We start from the raw sequence: 18885 nt of genomic DNA, 5'->3' as shown, positions 1-18885 counted from the left end.
TCTAGGTTGATGCTAAGCATGAGGAAAACACAGTCGAGTGACGTCATTTCGATTTAAAGCTTTTCTCTCCCTCCTAAGTACGCCCTGGACACTGGTTTGCCCTGTATTTGCTTCTAGAATGCGGAAAGGTGGGTCGGTCATCGTGCGACGGAGATGCGACGCCGTGTACATTCAGCAGGGGACCGATCCATATACTCCTTAGGCTACATGGTACTGACTACTGACTGTACTGAGATCATGTGACCATCACTCGAATTCTATGGCAAAGTGGGGTAAGCTGATCTGTATTGCAATCTGGATTAAATGTTCTGCGCTAAACTGGATGTAGACTAGTGGTGATGTTGTGGTATTCTCCTAGAAAGTTCCATAGCTAATCGTAATTACCGCGGCATACCAGGGCGGCCAGTTGGTCAAGGCGATGACGTGGTGCTAGTTGGTCGCAACAAGGGATAGACTCAATTATATGTGCCTATGTAGAACAGCAGACACAGCCCGAAGTTACCTCTGAGTGGCTGATCTTGTACCCGACCCTGCCATCCCAAAACAGCGCTCCGCTGTGATGTCAAGGCGGCTGGCTGCTCATTGGTGGATTCTTTACCATCTCAAATTCCATTCATCACCGAATACTCGACGCAGGATACACACAACATCTCAAAATTGGGTAAGAAAAGGCGCTGGCTTAGTTCATGTGTCGATATCCCCCCTAAAACTTTTTCAAATTAGGCACAGAAGCCCAGTGTGAGCAATTAGGTGCCTGAGTATGTACTCGATAGTGTGACTACTCTGGTTGTACAATTAATTACTGCGCCTGACCTATTATTGTTGGTGTGCTGTTCAATCAACACCGTTGGATGTTCTAACGGACAATTCCCTATTTATGATACTTGCAACTATTTTACGTATGACAGAGAACGGATTCTAGATCGGTATAAAAATAGAAAAAATAAGATATTTCAAAGTTAAGACCCTGATGGGCTTGCAAGGGCGACATTGCATATATCGGATCTCCGATAATATCACCAGTGATATCACAGCGGAAACCGCATCCCCACCAACTCCTCACTTAATCGGAACAACTTCTCGGCGATTTCCAGGCTAACGGCATGGGGTACTGCGGTAGCAAACTGGCAATCGCTGAGGTAAACGGCCGATGGATCAGAGACAACTATAATTCGTGAGTAATAATGTCACGCGACCACCCTTGCATGAATCGTACCTTTCAGCCCTGGATCGAAAGCCGCCACGAGCATAGTAGCCGCGCCTTGATCCGCTGTCTTCCAGAAATTGCTAGTTTTCGACATGGTCTCATTACCACTGTCGTCCAGACTTCGGCTCAGACCGGTCCAGATGGCTAAAAATATCTCAGTAACGTCGCATGATCTTCACCAGGGTCACTTAAAACTTACAGCCAGGGTGAACACTGTATGACACAATACCTGCGGACGCAAGATGCTGGGTTAGGTATACCGTGAACAGGATATTGGCAGTCTTGGACTGTCCATATGCCAACCATCCGTTGTATCCGCTCGCGGTGGGACTGAACATAGGTGGTAGCCCATCAGGAGGCCTCTCATCTAGAGGGACATCCTTACCCTCGAAGTTATAGTCATGGAACCGGATGGGCGACAATCGGTGACCGGCACTAGTAACATTGATTATCCGAGTCGACCCAGGCTCCGAGACTTTGGCCGCATTCTTCATTTGGGCCATGAGCAAGTTAGTGAACAGAAAATGGCCGATATGGTTTGTTCCGAACTGTATCTCGATCCCCTCTTCAGTCGTCTCGCGGTCTAGAACCATCATTCCAGCATTATTGATTAGGATATCAATGTGGTCAACCAGCCCTTGGATCTTGGATGCTGCAGCATGAATGGACTCTTGAGATGCAAGATTGAGTAACACAGTCTCCACAGCTGTTTCTGGAGCCAGTGCCTGCACTTTGTCGGCAACTTCCTGGACTTTGGTCTCTGTTCGAGAAGCCAGAAACAAGTTCGCTGGCTTTTGACTAGCTATCGACAGCGCAAGGGCTTCACCTAAGCTGTTCGGCCCAACGCCAGTGATAATCACTTATCGATGTTAACTCTTCTGAAGGTCGACCTGAAGATAGAGCAATGACTTACCATTTTTTCCTGGAATCTGACCGGCAAAAGCGCTAGCAACTTCCGTCGCTGTGGCTTTTTCATTGAATTCTGGATGGGATATCGCCATTTTCCTTCTGTCTTTTCGTATAACCTTTCCCTGTTTACCCGGCTGCTTCTTCCTATATCACCTTCTCCTCATTCGCATTGCCTCTTGGGGCAGCCCCGCAAACCTTCAATAGACACCATCAAGCCCCACACAGATATTTACCTCCAAGCCCACCTGATAGTGAGCATTGGCTTATGCTCGCTTAGAGAAAGAGCAATGCACTTTGATGAACGGCACTGCAAATGCGGGGTTACGGGATGTGACAGACTAGATCATTACTCTACCCCGGGGATTCTACGGCCCCGCAAGAGCATTCTCCACATGGCGTCCCTTTGAAGGTTCAATGCTGTTCATTGGTTTGAAAAACCGGAAAGATTGGCCGAGCCCTGATTTCCCAAAGAATGCAGCATGACCATCGGCAGTTGAAAGCGTTTGATGTAGCCGTTCGTCTCGGGGTTATTCCAGAGGTGGGGATGAACCCCGATGATAGTAATAAATGTAGAAATCAGCGCGCACGTACATTCAGTCAACTCTTTTTCTGTCCTAATTGCATATTTGAAAGTACAGATATACGTTCTTCCCAGAAGTAGAGAATATGACAACCTCCCAGACTCACAGCGGAAAGGCGGCTACGCCGACGGGAATCAAAGTGGTGATCGTTGGCGCAGGTAGGTATCAGTACAATATTGTCGGATAAATTTCCTAACAATTCCAGGATTCGGTGGATTGACGGCTGCAATCGAATGTTATCGCCAGGGACACAGCGTGGAGATATACGAATCATTTCCAGGTGAGCCTCTAACGTAGCTAAATTGCATGGAGAATGACAAATTTCATCTCCTCTTTCTTTAGAGCTCAAATCGCTCGGTGATATCATCTCCTTCGGTCCTAATGCAGGTCGAATCTTCCGTCGTTGGTCCGAAGGTGCCATCACGGAACGACTGAGGGCTTTGAGTATTAACTTGGAAAACCACGGCTTCAAGATTCACAAATGGACGGGCGAGCTTATGCACACACAGCCGCCTCATAAATACGATCCGGAGGCCCCGGTATTCAATGGTCATCGGGGTGAATTGCACACGGTTATTTTCAATTATGCAAAGGATGATTTAGGGATTCCCATTCATCTCGGTCACAAGGCTGTAGAGTATTTCGAGGATGAGACCCAAGCTGGCATCATTCTTGAGAATGGAAATAAGGTCAGCAGTTGCTGTTTGGCTAATGGGTATTTGAGACTAACCCTCCTTTAGGTTACTGCAGATCTCGTCATTGGGGCAGATGGTGTACGCTCTAAAGCGCGTGAGCTGGTCCTGGGCTATGTCGACAAGCCAAAGTCAAGTGGCTATGCAATCTTCCGGGCATGGTAAGTAGGATAATACAATCGATGTTTGACTGGAGGAAGACTTTCTGATCTGCAAAGGTTCTCAAACGAGGACATGATGCGCGATCCACGCACTAAACATTTTTGTGAAAATGGCGATACCTTTAATGGATGGATTGGGCCTGATGTGCATTTTCTCTTTTCCACCATCAAAAATGGACAAGATTGCTGTTGGGTTCTGACACACAAGGCAAGTGATATCCAGGAAAAAAATGGATCAATCTAACAAATTCAACCAGGATGAAGCCGATATTGCAGAATCTTGGTCACTCCCCGGTAAATTGGAAGATGTGTACAAGGTTATTGACGGCTGGGATCCGCTCGTCAAAGCGATTGTCGAGAAGTCACCCTCACTCGTCGATTGGAAACTTGTATACCGGGATCCGCTGCCTCGGTGGGTGAGTGATCAGGGACGTATTGCGTTGCTTGGGGATTCAGCACATCCTTTTCTACCTACTTCCGCACAGGGAGCGACGCAGGCGATGGAAGATGGGGTCGTACTCGCAGTGTGTTTGAAAGAAGGCGGGAAGGACAATGTGCCTGATGCTGTGCGAGCTTATCAAGATATCCGGTATGTATTCCTTGCTCTGAGACATACGACACGCTGCTCACCTTCATTAGGTACGAACGTGTGAAAGCCGTTCAGAAGACCGGAGAGACCACCCGTGATATGTGGCATAAGGCAGACTGGGATCAGGTCAAGAAAAATCCCTCATCCATTCAGCTTCCCCGTGAAGATTGGATTTTCCGATTCGATGCGGAGAGTAACGCGAGGGACTCGTTTGAGTCGGCATTGCAGAGGGTGCAGGAGGTGAACTAGGTAGTTTGGAAGAGAGCTTTGCGAAGTAATTCCAGTCACTACTCAGTTTTAATAAATGCTTTAAGATTGCCAATTCTACAACACTATGCAACGGATACATCTTCATGTTGTAACATTGCCGTTGAATCTATTATGAACGAGTAGAAATCATAATTCAAATAATAATTTCAATTAAATTAACAGTTCCTCCGACAATTTGACAATCTCAGACTACCTCAACTGTCCCGAGCCCCAGGAGCACTTCATTAGACTCTTTCAGGCATTCAATATCAAGCATTGTCTTCAACAGTCTCCACTGTAGCTTTCTCGGAGTCTCCGGAATCCCTCGCCTTATTTGCATCCTCGGTAGTACTGGCCGAGCTCTTGCGCCTTGCTTCGAGAGCTGCCGAACCAACACACTTATAGGATGCAAATTTCCGGGCTGGGACTCGTTGCTCAAACTGCTCAATAGTCAATATATGAGTTCCTGATTTTGAGACTATATCTAAAGGAACTTACCATCTCATCGATTTCTTCCAGAGTACGTCCCTTGACTTCTGGCAGGAAGAAGTAAATGAACGCTGCAGCGATAAGGCAAGACGGGAACCATATATAACCGTATTTTGGACTATAAGGCCAGCAATCTTAGCATTGTGGAAACCGCCCTGGGACAGGGGTAAGGGGGAATCTCGATGACCTACCCCCAGTTCAGCGATGCGACGTTAATGAAATAAGGAGCGGTGAATGTGGTAAGCCACTAAGAAGTTGTTAGTTAGACGCTTTCGTGTACGCATACAGAGATATACTGACTGCTCCGAGGAAACCAATGGCCGCCGCAAGCCCGAATGTATAGGATCGAAGACGCTGGGATGGCAGTTCTCCGCCCGATACCCAGGCATATGTAGACACCATTCCCTATATCCCGAATTAGTTCTGCTGATTATCTTGCAGCTTGACTCGCTTCCTTACATTGTAACCGAAGATGAAGATGACAGAAAGTCCTACAATCGCCTTGCCTGTGGCTGTCGTTCCTGGCTTGACCGTGTATACAATAGCAACGATGAGTTGGCTAATTCCACATAGTATAAGACCACTCGTCAGGAATAATCGTCGACGACCGATATGAGTGACAACGGCAATGTTGAGTAAAATAGCCACGACGCCCACTGCAGTAAGGATGCAGCTGTTCTCGAAGGCATCTCCGACACCAGCCATTTCGAAGAAATAGGTTCCATAAGCTGTAGTATGACAGTTGGCACAAATGATCCAGCAAAATTAAGCGAGTGGGGGTTTCACTCACCGATCATAAACATAGCTCCAGAAGCAGCTTGAGTGGTGACAGCACCGACAGCCAGAATAGTCCGACGACGATCAATGGGATTAGTGAACATATCCCAGACCGAGGTGCCACTCGCCAAGCTACGCTCCAGCTCAATAGCATGCTGAATATCTTCCATCTCTTTCTCCGCAGTCTCTTGGTCGGGCCTCAGCCAGGCTAAAGCCTTTCGAGCCTTTTCCACTTCGTCGTGCTGGAGAAGCCATCTTGGCGATTCTGGAATAAAAAGCATACCAGTGACCAAAACAGCGGGGACGATGAAAATTAGGCCAAGCGGGATGATATAGCTATCTTTATCGACAGACTTTGACGTGAAGTTATCGACGATAGTCCCGATGAGAGAGCCGAACGATGTCCAGAATTGGAACCAGCCTAGCATGAGACCTCGGTACCGTGCTGGTGAGCATTCCTAATTAGAAAGGAAAGTCAGCATTATGCGATTTTCTTTTTCTAATGTGGGGGGTATACCTGAATGTATAGCTGAGAAAAGGTCATAAGAAACCCATTCCCAACTCCAATGATAAAACGACCAGCGTAAAGACCTCCTATGGTGTCTGTGGTCATCATCACAATGTTCGAGACGTAAATCAGGACAACTGCAATGTGAAGACTAGTCTTTCGTCCGATGAAGCTTGCCATGGGCCCTTTTGAGTGTTAATTATCTCTATTTTTTGGTCATTAGAGATTGATTACCTGCAGAACATGATCCAATAAAGGCACCCAGTACCATCAGAGAAGAAATCAGTTGCTGGCGCTCGGAGGTAATATTCCAACCTGTGGAGCTAGCAGAATCTCTATACCCGAAGATCTTTTTGAAACCGAAACCATTAGCTTCTTCCATCTTAAGGTGCAACTAAGTAAGGATTTGGCTCTTACCTTCAAAAACCCAACCATAGCCTGGAAACCTCCAATCAAGGTATAATCGACCCCATACTGGAAGGGTGACATGGAGATCAGTGAGCATGCCGCTAGCGACTTCCAATGAAGTCGTAGCCCATTCTTTTGTTGATCACTCATGGTGACAGTATGCCTTGCCGGGTATTCAATTTGAAAATGGAAGATTTGACGTAGATACTATGCTCAAATCCGAGCGCGATAATCTAGCACGCACAGCTAACTATTGAGGAGGTAGGCGGGGGTTTAAGTGGAACTCGAATCCCAATTATGACCATTCACAATCTAGCATTATTCACTTATGGCCTCCCCATGCCCTCTGTGGGGCCATGCGGAGTCTCTCTTGGTGCCTACAAATTTGGATCAGTCTAAGTCTACAAGCGATGTGATTGACTTTTGGACCACCACGAGGGGAAGAGCCATGCACCGCCCGGACGGTGTCATTGGGCGCCGAGAAGGGGGTGGATACAAGCATATCGGCGATTTCTCTTCGCGCTCTGTTAGGGATACAAAGTAGTCTTGGTCGGGATCGAAATAACCCCGACCGCTACCGATATGCCTCGTTGCATGTAAGCCGGGCTTGCAAATACGGAGAAGCTTTCGTCATCTTGCCGCTGAGTCCCATGCCACGGCTGTTGCACGTCCCTGCTCCACGGGGTGACTAGAATCCTGGATCATCGTACGCCACTACTGGCGCATAGGACACCTGACATGGGACAGTCGGGCCAAGGAATTTAGCAGTCTCGTTGTGGGGAAGATCAACGATAGCGGAGTAGCAGAATGTGGAGAAGCGGGCCCGCTGAACGCTTTGGCTTTTTTGGGTTGGATAATTCAAGGGGGTGGAGGCCAACTCTGGTTTGAACGCACCAGTTCAGATTACTGGGCGTCGTTGGCCTGATCTTGGTGAAGCAGGGATGGATTACATGTATAATGAACGATTATGCATGATTGAAACCCAAGATTGGGCTCCTATCAAGTTAATCTCTGGAAGGCTGCAGATAATCAAATAACGAGCTTGCAGCATCGCAGCGGAAAAATATAATAAGTCTCATTGATTGGTGAGTGAAAGTCCTAGTACCAGCACTATAGACATAACATGGTATCGAGCAAAAAGAAAAATAAGCAATCGTGGATCCATTGTATCTCATCGTCGTCGTGATAATTCCCACCTTCAATCCCAATTCGATCTGCTATTGGGAAACAATTGAGTGCATGTGCATAGAGGACTGCAAAGTCTAGCGGATGACTTCACCGTCAATTAATCAAAAATCACCAGAAAGACGCCTAATGATCGTACGCCGAAACAAACCCCAACTCCAAAATGAGCAATGGTCGCCATGTAGGTTGTGTCCTCGCCGCTGAAGCTTCAAAGTCACAAGATATCAGCAGCTTCTAGAGACAGAAAGAATAGTATAGGTAGGTGTTTTGGGGGTTCTGGTCGTATCCTAGGTATTCGTCGGACCAATAGGAACTCCCAAATCACCAGTTGCCCACGGGTTCTGCATCACGCGGGCGTTGAGGGCATTGACGGTATAGCCATCATCCTCGGCAACGTCGCCGGGATTGCCATCTGGGCCATGCTGGGGAGGGCCGCCATGCCGCGTGACTGCGCCCGGGTTTGGAACACTGTGGTGTGTCATATAAGGGCTACCGGAAACATTGCCCTGGTTTGGGAAAAAGCTTTGATTCAGGGCTCCACATGTCGTGCAGGTAAATTCGATCTTGAAGTCCGAGATAACCATTTGAGGCATTCCAGGATGCTCATTGCGCGGCTGATAGTCTGAAGGTTTGAATTGTGAGGGGCCTGCTAATGGCAGAGCACCAGTAGTTGGATATCCGATTCCAGCCTGCGATACGGTCATAGGGCGTGGGTCATTACCGATCGCAGATTGGCCTGGGTTTCCGATTGGAGGTGGTATCTGAGGCACCCGTACAGACTGAGCTGGCGTTGGCGCCACAGAACTATTCGGGGGTTCATTAGCATTTACAGCGGTATCCTCCATCAACGTAGACTGAAGAGGGTCCGATATCCAGCGAGTCTCTGATATGTCCCGGTACGCTGGCCCTGCATCGCCCTGCGATTCAGTTTGGGACTGGGTGGGCGAGTGCTGGTCACCTGTGCTCATATCTAGACTCAAAGAATGGCCGTTCTGATTGGTACCATCTTGTGATTGCAGTCGGATCAATGCGCGCTGGGCTTGCCTCGTGGAGATGTCATACCCATGATAACGCTTCACAGCGTCCACGACATCCTGACTCCTAATTTTCGCTTTCATATCAAAGAGTCTCGGGATCTCGCTGAGTAAAAATCGTACGTGTGAGGCTTCGGAGCGTACTGGGGTCCGGGTCGGCGAATCCCAAGTCCTTCGGCAGCTATGACTGTCCTGCAGACTAGTGATGTACGTCGTGTTCTTGTTCGAGCGACACACCACACGGAAGTAGCAATTGGCCCCAGATCGACAGCCAATGACCACACTCTTCTTGTTGCTTCGTATCACACGAAGCTCCCAATGCTGTCGAACAGAGATGCTCCGGATCACCGATTTGAATTCCTCCAGGGAAGGAAATCGCTGATCCAAGTGGAGCCCCGAATACATTTCCGTCATATTGACCGGGGAAGGGGGCTCAGCCGGGGAGAAACGACCGAACAGATAAGACGTTGGTCGCGGATGTTTTGGTGGCAGCTTCCATCGGGTGTGCGTTGTCCACAGCCCTGAAGAGCACTTTATTTGTGAGCGCGGTGGTCAACGAGTCGCACCTTAAAAGTTTCTCTCGCTCAGCCTGGCATCATCCAAAAATGTTTGCATCGACTTGCGTCGAAAAAACCCTCGTGGAGCAAGCTCAAGAGTATGCGCAGGAGTAGCGGGACCCGGTGGAGAGGGAATGATTTCTCTGGGGAAAGCAGCCGCATTGAACCTTGGGACCGCCAGACCGCTCGGCTTCAATTCTTTCTTATTCACGCTCCACTTACCTAACGCCTCGGTTTTCTCCCCGTCGATCTCCCCTGTTTTTTTCAATCATAACTTAGTTAAAACTCGGAGTATTCCTTGTCTAATTGTCTCATCGGATCCCTCCCCAGATGGCTTCATACGGGCTGCTGGGTCAGCCAGAAGAAGGTCGAGTCTCAGTCACTCTAAATGCTTTTGTGCCTGTAACTAACATCCCCGCCTACAGATGCGCTTCACAAGTCGCGTCTTCTGAACGTCGAAGAAAAGCCATTCAAGCGCATCTCTAAACGCATTCTCAATCCCGAGTCACTTGTCGTCACCAACTCCTCTCTCCTCCCCACCCCTCCTCCCGAGGACGACATCGATGCGACCGCAGCCGCAGAATCCGAGAAGCAAAACCGCTTAGAAGAATGGCGCCACTTTCGCGAAGACGTTACGCTCGACTTTGCTGCCTTCGAGGGCAGCATCGCTCGCATTCAATTTCTGTTTACAAGTAACGAAGAGGAGCGCCAGCGGTACGCGACCGAGAAACTTCGCATCCTGTCAACGATGCATGCCGTTCGCGAAAATACCACCGATCTGCGTGCCCAACTTGAGGAAGCTCAGCGATTACTGGCCTTACGAAAGAGCTATGACGATCTGGCCGACAAAATCACCAGTAACCGCTTGCTGAAGCCGCGCGAGGACCAGCAGGCAAATCTACAGAAGCTGCAACTGGAGATTACGGAGCTGGAGAAGGAAAGCAAGGATTATGCGAAGACTTGGGCGGAGCGACGGGAACAATTCGGTCGCATTGTGGAAGAAGGCATGCAGTTGCGCCGCTTGATTCGCGATGAAAAAGAAGAAGTCGAGCGAAGAGAAGGCATGCAAGAGGGCGAGGATGGTGATGAAGGCGACGTCTCGTCTAAAGGCAAACTCAGCGCTGCCACCAGCCCTCGTCCGGATAATGAGAGTTTGACTCCATCGCAGAGCCAAGATGAAGGCAGATTGCGGGTTGAGAATGGGCCTGGGTCTGCCAGGCCTGCATCGCCTTTGCGGCAAGTCATAAGTGCCAATGGTACCAAGGATCAGGATGATACCAACATGGTGGACGAGGGTGAGATCACTGTTGAGGATGCTGGAGAACAATCGGATGAGCTCGAGGAAGGTGAAGAACTCCCGGACGAGAAGATGGATATGACTTGAGGTATTCCAACTATGTACATTACGAGCATGGAGTTGCGGGTCTTGAGGCGTTCTGCATTTCAAAGGTTTAGATTAAATGCATTTTGTGGATATGAGTCTACCAGGACATCACATGGGTATCTTCCTTTCCTTCTAGTGTTTGAATAAGATATCCATAGCTGCTATTAGCGTTGGGCTGCCTTGGCCTTGGAAATGGCCTCCTGGGCAGCGGTGATGTGCGCCGCATTGCTCTCGGTACCCTTTTGGCTCTCCTCAGCCTGTAATAGTGTCAGCACAACGATCAGATTTTGAGGGATAACATAATGAGCACTCACAATCAGAGCCTCCAACTCCTTCACAGAGTCAACGATCTTCTGGCGAAGAGAAGGCAGGACCTTTTTTGTCTCTTCCATGGCCATATTCTGACAAATGTTACCTCCATAGACCTAGAGAACTAGGATGATATTAGATCCAGTGAACACTTACCTCTTGTTTAGCGAGGAACTCCTTGTTCTCGTCATCACCCTCCTGGCTAGACTCGAGCTTCTTGATCCGCTCGATCTGCTGCTCCAGCTCACGGTGGTAAGAAGCCTCCTCCTTCACCAAACGGGTAACCGAAGAGGTAACAATTTCAAGCTGGGAACGGGGAGCCATTGTGATTCAATCTGTCAAGCGGTCAGATGCAAGACTTAAGTTTTGCAGTTTCTCATGTACGGGGTTATCATGTAGAAGTAAGGGACAAAGTTTGATGTCTGTAGATCCCCAGTGCATGATATCTGATGCCCCCCAGATCACCAGCATTGGAGATCATCTGCACGAACCACTGTACATGGGCATTTGATCTCATTTCAAAGTGCCAGATCGGATACAGGACCAAGCCAGTTTACTTCCAGACGATACATAGACGATACATACCTTCTTGTTTGTTTAATTGCGGAACAGTGGTGTTATTTAATGTAGCTACCAAGAATTCATGAGCCCCTCCTGTTGCTATCGAGAGTGGTTTGTTTGCAATGTTTGCATGAGGGGCTCACGTGCCATAGCGTTGAGATGAAATAAAATATCCAACCATCTACACTTTCAACTAAGCCTGCACTTGGATATTGGAGTATTGTATCAATTTTTTAAACCCTTATTTATAGTATATATTCATTCAATACACTGGTACATTATACTTTGTCACCTAATCACGTATCCCGGCCGATGATATCATCCGCCTCATGAATTCATCATTTACCTTTGCGCTCCGAAGGACTCTCTCTAAGAGCAGGGAATGAATTACCTCCCCATACATGATAAACCCCAAGACAAGCTTCACTTTGACTTCCCGTACTGAAAGCAGCTCTTTGTAGAATGTACATAGTAACATACTGTATATCCGTACATAGATCAGCTGCCTTACGATCCACCGCTAGCCAATAAGCGCACGAGTAGAGCTTGAAGGTCTCCGGGGCCGCTTCGACCAACATGACCGACCTCTTGACAACCCTACCCCCCGGATTTCACAATCCCAAGAGCGGATTCAAGTCTGATATATCTATAGGTCGTTTTTAACCTATTCTCTTCTTACAGAGGGTCCTTGATTTCTCCGAAGAACTTCTGGCCCGTTCAATGCTATCCCTTTGTCGCACCCTTATCTGTTCGAGTCCTCCGTCTTAGCCCGACATGCCAGCCCCATCACTACTGCAGTTGGCCATGGCCACTGCCGTCAAACACGTCAAGTGTAAGTTATATCACTTCGGACTAAAAGATCTCTTATTTCACTTTGTTGAAACAAAAAAGACTAATGACTTGCGATGAATAGCACTAAACGATATCGGAAACCTGCCTTATAACCTTGTTCGTCCCATTCTGCTGAAAGTGGATAACCCAGAGAAGCTGGTGAGTAAAAAGAGCCATACATCACGCTAAACATCCATGAACATCACGAATAAGAAAAATGAAGTTACTAATCAGTTCGCGATGTTCTCCTATAGCATGCGATGGAAGTACTATCCCCACACCTCATCGAAGAAGACAAAGAGCTGTGGCTCAATTTCATCAGACGTGACATACCACAATGGGAACAATACGAACTCCCGGAAAATACACATCAATGGTATGAGATATACTGCGATCTCCGCGAAGACGTTCAACGAGCCCTAGACGCCGACGCCGAAAAGATGAAGATGGCTCTAGACGGAATCAAGTCAGAACGTACACGATTGACGCCGAAAATCATCCGGGGGCACGAAAGTCGTAGATCGCGATTTCCGAGCAAATCATTCCGTCCGCGGACCTTCACGGGTATCCCAGGCATATCCGCCGACAAGAAGAAATCGGCTATATTCAGCGCACCACGGAGGAATAATGCTCTAGCTGTACCGACAAAGCATCTCAGCACGCGCGCGTCGCAGGTCAAGAAGGCCCCGATATCACTCATTGAAGAGCATCGGCAGCCAACGGAGCAACCAGTCAAACAACCGGTTCCTACTGTCAGACGCGACCAAGGCGCCCGGGTACCGGTTGCACCGGCGATGCCGAGACGACAGAGCTCATATACCCCGCCACGTCCTGTGCACGAAACAAGGAGACCTGCTCTAGCAGAGAGAGAGGCCCGGCTTCGTGCAATCGCTTCTGGCAACCCACTGCCTGCTAGCTCGGAGGGGACGAGGAAGGTTCCAACTCATACTCGGGATGCGGCGTCGACGCGGCCGACTAGCCTTAAACGAGAGGCCGTTTCTCCGCCGCCGGGTGCTCGCCTTTCTTCCCATTCTTCACTCCAACGACCGGGTCAGACCGATGGACCGGCAAGCCCTCCGGCTTCCGCACGCCCGGTCATGCCCGTTCGCAAGCGACCGGACAGTGTCTTCATACAACCAAAACGTCGACGAATTATATGATGGCTCTCTATCTCTCTTTCCGTTTTCTTTTTTTTTTTCTCTTCTTTTGATTGAGCGTTTCTTCTTGTCATTTATGGCACTTTTTTTGCGTGCGAGAATACTGCATTTGGGAGGAGTTCTGGGATCAAATGGCATCCAAGGTAGGGCTGATGGGCTGGTGCACATGGAGGTCTCTGGGTAATTTTCGATTGGAGTTTTACATATATCATTATACATATGAGCACATTCGAGTGATCTGGATGGTACTCGGTTGCTTACAATATTTTTTCTGCATTTGTTGCGAGGGCATGTAGGCGTTTCGTTTGGTCGCGTCAATAAACCAATGTATCACTGAACAGGGAATGAAACATTTGAGCATGTCGACCGAGACGTAAGTGAGAGCAACCATAACCCAGCGCTATCCCAGCTCATCGCTCACGAAGCGTTTGTGATGTCCCAATGCATCCACCCCGCAAAAATATTCAACACGTTAACTATAAGCCATATCTGGTATGCAAATGCTCAATGTCGGGGTGATTCTCAACTCGATCGTATTGCTGGAATGGAAATGTGGTATCTAAAAGGGCATAATGGATTACATCGCATCGCATCCTCCACGCAGGGCGAGCACGAGATGAAGTGTGGCGCCACCCTCGAGGTTATATTCCGAGGCCGTCTTGTCATCCGCCCTGCAAAATAACATGTTAGTACTCCGGTCCAGATAATCCAGTAGGTGTGCGTATAGGTCAAATACATACATCTGCTTGCCACCGAAAATGAGGCGCTGCTGGACTGGTGGGATACCCTCTTTCTCTTCGACGCGCTCCTTTATCCGGGAGACCTATGTTCATTGTATTTTAGCAAGTATATTTCGGCCAGTGTTGAATGTTATTCCAGCTCATGCGCAAGCTGCGAGGACGGTTCTCGGTAGGTGGTGTCAGGCGACGGTGGGATCTCACCTTGTAATCTGGCTCGATGTCCAGTTCGATCTCCTTTCCGGTGAGTGTTCGGACCCTAGAACACGATCAAATTTTAGTAAGGTGATTTTAATGGTTTTGCGGGAGCGGTAATTATTCGATGATGCAATTGGGGTTGGAGACACGGATTCGGACATACTTGATCAACATCCTGGCGGGAGGGTGGTTTTTCCGGGGGTTGAATGTGGTATGAAAGGGGCGAGGGGGTGTGCTTTTGTGGTGCAAGGACCCTGGGCGCGTTCTGTATTTCAAATGAGTGTCTGGAGAGAGAAGTGAGAGAGCCGCCTTAGCGGGGGGTTTGGGTGGGGTTTTGGCCTTATCGCCTGATTGTCAATGAGGCGAAACAGCAGGATACTTCCAACCAGCACTTCTTTCAACCAACAGACTTGTAGATTCTTTCTCCCCTACTACTGTGATTAAGGAATATGGCCTTTCTTTAATTTTGCATAAATTCTTGGGAATCACAGTTCAGCTATTCAGCCGCTAGGTGCCAAAGGTTTATCTTAAATAATCTACGGCTAGGTTTGACTTGGGTGAGTTTCTATGTAATGTGTTGAATAGAACTCGGGAAAGGGATTCTTCTGGGATTGAACAAAAGAACTCAGACCTGAGTACCAAATGTTCAATTCTGATGTACCTAGTGTGTGCGGCGCTCAGACCTTGGATGTATCTAATCGTATTTACTTCCCCAGTTCACTATATATATTGGTCCCAGTTGCCCCACCATCTGCATTGCCGCGGTTCATATTGATGTGATTTACACCAACTGGTGCTTACTGGAGCTTCTCAGCTGTAAATTGCGATCGAGTCTTCTAGTGATACCTAACCATCCACTATGGCAATCACAAAGCTCCAGCAATCTGCCCCCAATCAATTCCAACAACTGATTTCCGCGTGCGGGAACGATTCGGTACCCCCTGTTTGATCCGCTGGGATTATGTATAATTGCTAACGCAAAACCCAACTAGAAGCAAATCCAAGATACCTATGAGGAGCACAGGTCCAATCGCAATGCCAAGTTCAGGGAAAAGCTACTGAGTCCTGGCTTCCGCGAATGGCAGTTTGACGACATCCTGGGAAATATCCTGAAAGCAGAAAGGGGATTAATCCAATACGAAGACCCAAGAAACAACATGTCCTTATTGGCACGGCCACCGAAGCATATCTGCGAGCTGGTTTACGATATTCAGCAGGAAATCGCACCTATAGCTGGCCCGTGTATGTGTCACCCATACCTATTGTTGGAATGACTACATTCTGACTTGGTTTATAGGCCTTTGGCTTGCGCCTCAAGATTATCTCCATATAACCACATCCGAGTTGATCAATGCCAAGACTAGAACCGAAGTGGATGAGATGATGTCAATTTTCCAGCAGAAGCTTCCTCTTGAAGAAATTGTGAACTACACACTCACCAACAGTCCTAGGCTTGTTCGGCCAATTGTCAGTTACGATGCTACGGCTATTGCATTGAGCTTTGTCCCTGCCGCCGAGACAGACAAAGATACGTATACTTATCACCACCTGCGACGGGATATTTGGGACATTGTGTCCGAGTCTGGGTGTCAACTGGGGGCTAGATACATTGTTCCTTCGGCCCACGTGACTATTGCACGGTATGCCATGCCTCCAGGTGCAGATCAACAGAAGGAGCTGGATAATCTATGTATGAAAGTAGCTGGGTTAATCGAGAAAATTGAGGATATAAACCAGGAGTTGAGGTCCGGGGATTGGAAACGATTTGGAAGCCCTTCGAGGGGAGTGTGGGTGGTGGGACAGGAACAAGGATTGCAGTTAAACCATGGTCAATCTTGGTATGGAAACGGAGAAGTGGCATTGACCGGTAAGGGGCTCTAGTATTTTGCTTGTATTCTGGGCTAAAATATAGAAAAATAATGAAAATTAATTGAATCCAGAGTGTTCTCAGACGAAAGTGATAAACGAGGGCCCAGATGACTTCCTAATCGGGAACGGCAAATGGATGACTCATCTACTTGGTGGTGTACCCAACGTGGTTTAGCGCGTACCCGAATAGGGCCTAAGCGAAACGAAATCCCACAACCCAACCATCCGGCTTGATCTCTCCGACAAGTGAACACTCAACGACCACCCACCTCGCTACCCGGCAAGACAGTCAAAATGGTAAGATTTATACCGTCCATTATTCGAGCTGCTGTGCCCTCAAGTCCCCGTTCGAAATCCGCTGCGAAGTTCAATCCGGCATTGTGCGATGGAGGTTGAATTTGTGTGGGCGACTCGAGATTGTGAATGACGACCAACCCGACCGACACCAACACCAAAATAACCCCCGCCCACGTCGATATCCATGTCTTCAGTTATGCGATATTTGATATGCCAAACGACAAACTCGAAAGCACAATACTGGACTTTGGTGGCAAGGATCAGGCTCTGCATCTTGGAGGCACGACCGAGTGAACGGATGAGGAGAAGATACAGAGCCACCGTTCCTGGGACCAATGCTTCCGTGAGCTATCTTGGACGCACATCCGATCGAACCTGAGCCTGGCACCAAACCCATCGGCATGCGCAATTGAACAACCTTGGACTCGGACTTGAGAAGCACGCAGCTTGGATTACTCATTTTTACCAAGCACAGCAGAAGCTTATCAAAATTTCTCCGCGCACAGGTCAACATTCCCAAAACCCGCCGGACCTACTGCAAGGGCCGGGAGTGCCACAAGCACACCCAGCACAAGGTTACCCAGTACAAGGCTGGCAAGGTGAGATTCCACTTCGACTCGACAACCGGCTACGAAACCCAAACTGATTTCGAAATTTTCTCAATAAATATAGGCCTCGCTGTTCGCCCAGGGTAAGCGTCGTTACGACCGAAAGCAGAGTGGTTACGGTGGTCAGACCAAGCCTGTCTTCCACAAGAAGGCTAAGACCACCAAGAAGGTTGTCCTCCGTCTTGAGTGCACCGCTTGCAAGGCCAAGAAGCAGCTTGCCCTGAAGCGCTGCAAGCACTTCGAGTTGGGGTATGTTTTAATCCTGGATCACTTGGCTTTAATCAGTGCTAACCGATTTCCCTATACAGTGGTGACAAGAAGACCAAGGGTGCCGCCCTTGTTTTCTAAGCGTTCGATTTCCTTGTTCGGCTTCTGGGTTTCCTGCATTGCACAATCCGCCTCGCTGTTGCTGCGGAGGATATATGACATGGGCAATGGAAAAATGAAATAGGAATTCATACCTTCAAAAAACAAACTATGACTACCTGACGACGAGCCTCTGTTTCTGGACGTAGATTCACCGAGTACTAGACCCAGGTCACACTCACTACATCAGCCTAGTCATAAGTGGATACTTATATTTGACATTTTGTCGAAGCTGATAGATCACGCATCTCAGGCTGTAGAAATAGCTGCCTGGTCAACAGCGCCGTCACCAGGGTCTTTACCTCTCATGGTCATGGATAATGTGCCTTTCAGCCTCCGAAACTGAGCACTGTCTGACCAGTGCTTCCAAGGCTCCAAAGCGTTGCTGCCAAACACGCGCAGGAAGCTTCTATCTTCTATATTCGTAAAACAAAATATATTGGAACTGACATTTTCTCAAGCGCTATTATGTTGACTTCAGGTCCAACATCCAAGGTTTGAGTGGATCAATCCGTATGAATTCAAGGTCCGGTGACAGTCCCTGACGCGAAATGCCAAAATGACTTTGGAGCCGACCTTCCTTGGAACTGAATTTTCGTTTTTCTCATTCTTGCGTGTTTCACCTGTGGAATCAAAATAATACTTGAACTTAATGGCCTGGAAGGTTGCTAGGTCGAAATTATCAGCTTGTCTTGTCCCTATTCTATATAAATAGACAGCCCTTGGGCAAGTTCACCAAGTAGGCATTGCCAAGGGTAAATAAACACTCCAGGATCGGAGCAACTCCTTAAAGGCAAAACCTTAGACCAAAAGCAAGCTAAATCATGTCCTTGGCTGCACATATACCATTCCACTCTCTGAGCTAATTGACAGAGGGAGAATGGAAGGCCCTGATGACGGCCTCCACCCCCGCATCCCCCACGCCGAGAGAAAAGGCAGCCCTCCCAATAAACGTCCCCTCTCACCAAAGAGACCTAGTGGCACGATTTCAATCTCATTCAGCGAACAATCTTATTGGACCACCTACCCAGTGGCTGCACGGAACCCCCGTATTCAGCATTCTTACCCCCGCATTCGCGAGAAGATCATTGCCATCTCGGCCGTCCTCCGAGTGCAATGGCTGAGCCGTGTTATCTTTCGACCGTGTGACAGTCCCTCGGCCATCGGACGAAAGCCGTAGGATATTCCTCTGTATTTCCTGCGTGGTGCAAGATAAAAACTG

The 18885-nt window shown here is 48.4% G+C and overlaps 9 protein-coding genes across 9 annotated transcripts; 5 read left to right on the top strand and 4 right to left on the bottom strand.

The window, feature by feature from the left end:
- Positions 1-1028: 1028 nt before the first annotated feature.
- On the bottom strand, positions 1029-2208 carry N7484_001568 (short-chain dehydrogenase; the record flags this gene model as incomplete). Its single annotated transcript, XM_057111988.1, has 4 exons — positions 1029-1165; positions 1217-1351; positions 1407-2066; positions 2121-2208. 4 exons carry the CDS (start codon positions 2206-2208, stop codon positions 1029-1031), a joined length of 1020 nt encoding a protein of 339 aa, XP_056976725.1.
- Positions 2209-2782: 574 nt separating this feature from the next.
- On the top strand, positions 2783-4388 carry N7484_001567 (uncharacterized protein; the record flags this gene model as incomplete). Its single annotated transcript, XM_057111987.1, has 7 exons — positions 2783-2855; positions 2903-2977; positions 3040-3386; positions 3438-3550; positions 3608-3743; positions 3808-4139; positions 4190-4388. The coding sequence occupies 7 exons, from the start codon at positions 2783-2785 to the stop codon at positions 4386-4388; spliced, it is 1275 nt and encodes a 424-aa protein (XP_056976724.1).
- A 269-nt stretch (positions 4389-4657) lies between these two features.
- Positions 4658-6544, bottom strand: N7484_001566 (Maltose permease; the record flags this gene model as incomplete). Its single annotated transcript, XM_057111986.1, has 8 exons — positions 4658-4828; positions 4887-4995; positions 5069-5124; positions 5178-5282; positions 5337-5605; positions 5668-6112; positions 6172-6347; positions 6397-6544. The coding sequence occupies 8 exons, from the start codon at positions 6542-6544 to the stop codon at positions 4658-4660; spliced, it is 1479 nt and encodes a 492-aa protein (XP_056976723.1).
- A 1498-nt stretch (positions 6545-8042) lies between these two features.
- N7484_001565 (uncharacterized protein) lies at positions 8043-9203 on the bottom strand (the record flags this gene model as incomplete). Its single annotated transcript, XM_057111985.1, has 1 exon — positions 8043-9203. One exon carries the CDS (start codon positions 9201-9203, stop codon positions 8043-8045), a length of 1161 nt encoding a protein of 386 aa, XP_056976722.1.
- Positions 9204-9676: 473 nt separating this feature from the next.
- Positions 9677-10730, top strand: N7484_001564 (uncharacterized protein; the record flags this gene model as incomplete). Its single annotated transcript, XM_057111984.1, has 2 exons — positions 9677-9713; positions 9772-10730. 2 exons carry the CDS (start codon positions 9677-9679, stop codon positions 10728-10730), a joined length of 996 nt encoding a protein of 331 aa, XP_056976721.1.
- Positions 10731-10894: 164 nt separating this feature from the next.
- N7484_001563 (putative tubulin-specific chaperone Rbl2) lies at positions 10895-11363 on the bottom strand (the record flags this gene model as incomplete). The annotated part of the gene is made up of 3 exons (XM_057111983.1): positions 10895-10987; positions 11045-11131; positions 11196-11363. 3 exons carry the CDS (start codon positions 11361-11363, stop codon positions 10895-10897), a joined length of 348 nt encoding a protein of 115 aa, XP_056976720.1.
- Positions 11364-12374: 1011 nt separating this feature from the next.
- Positions 12375-13591, top strand: N7484_001562 (elongin A domain-containing protein; the record flags this gene model as incomplete). The annotated part of the gene is made up of 3 exons (XM_057111982.1): positions 12375-12432; positions 12514-12590; positions 12686-13591. The coding sequence occupies 3 exons, from the start codon at positions 12375-12377 to the stop codon at positions 13589-13591; spliced, it is 1041 nt and encodes a 346-aa protein (XP_056976719.1).
- Positions 13592-15382: 1791 nt separating this feature from the next.
- On the top strand, positions 15383-16404 carry N7484_001561 (uncharacterized protein; the record flags this gene model as incomplete). The annotated part of the gene is made up of 3 exons (XM_057111981.1): positions 15383-15457; positions 15516-15765; positions 15821-16404. The coding sequence occupies 3 exons, from the start codon at positions 15383-15385 to the stop codon at positions 16402-16404; spliced, it is 909 nt and encodes a 302-aa protein (XP_056976718.1).
- Positions 16405-16686: 282 nt separating this feature from the next.
- On the top strand, positions 16687-17645 carry N7484_001560 (60S ribosomal protein eL42; the record flags this gene model as incomplete). Its single annotated transcript, XM_057111980.1, has 4 exons — positions 16687-16689; positions 17196-17288; positions 17362-17546; positions 17606-17645. 4 exons carry the CDS (start codon positions 16687-16689, stop codon positions 17643-17645), a joined length of 321 nt encoding a protein of 106 aa, XP_056976717.1.
- Positions 17646-18885: the final 1240 nt, after the last annotated feature.

This window comes from Penicillium longicatenatum (assembly GCF_028827895.1).
Source record: "Penicillium longicatenatum strain IBT 33135 chromosome Unknown contig_1_segment0_segment0, whole genome shotgun sequence".
In the NCBI taxonomy this organism is placed as follows: Eukaryota; Fungi; Ascomycota; class Eurotiomycetes; order Eurotiales; family Aspergillaceae; genus Penicillium; species Penicillium longicatenatum.
The sequence above is the reverse complement of the archived record's forward strand: the minus strand, read 5'-3'. Positions and strand labels throughout refer to the sequence as shown.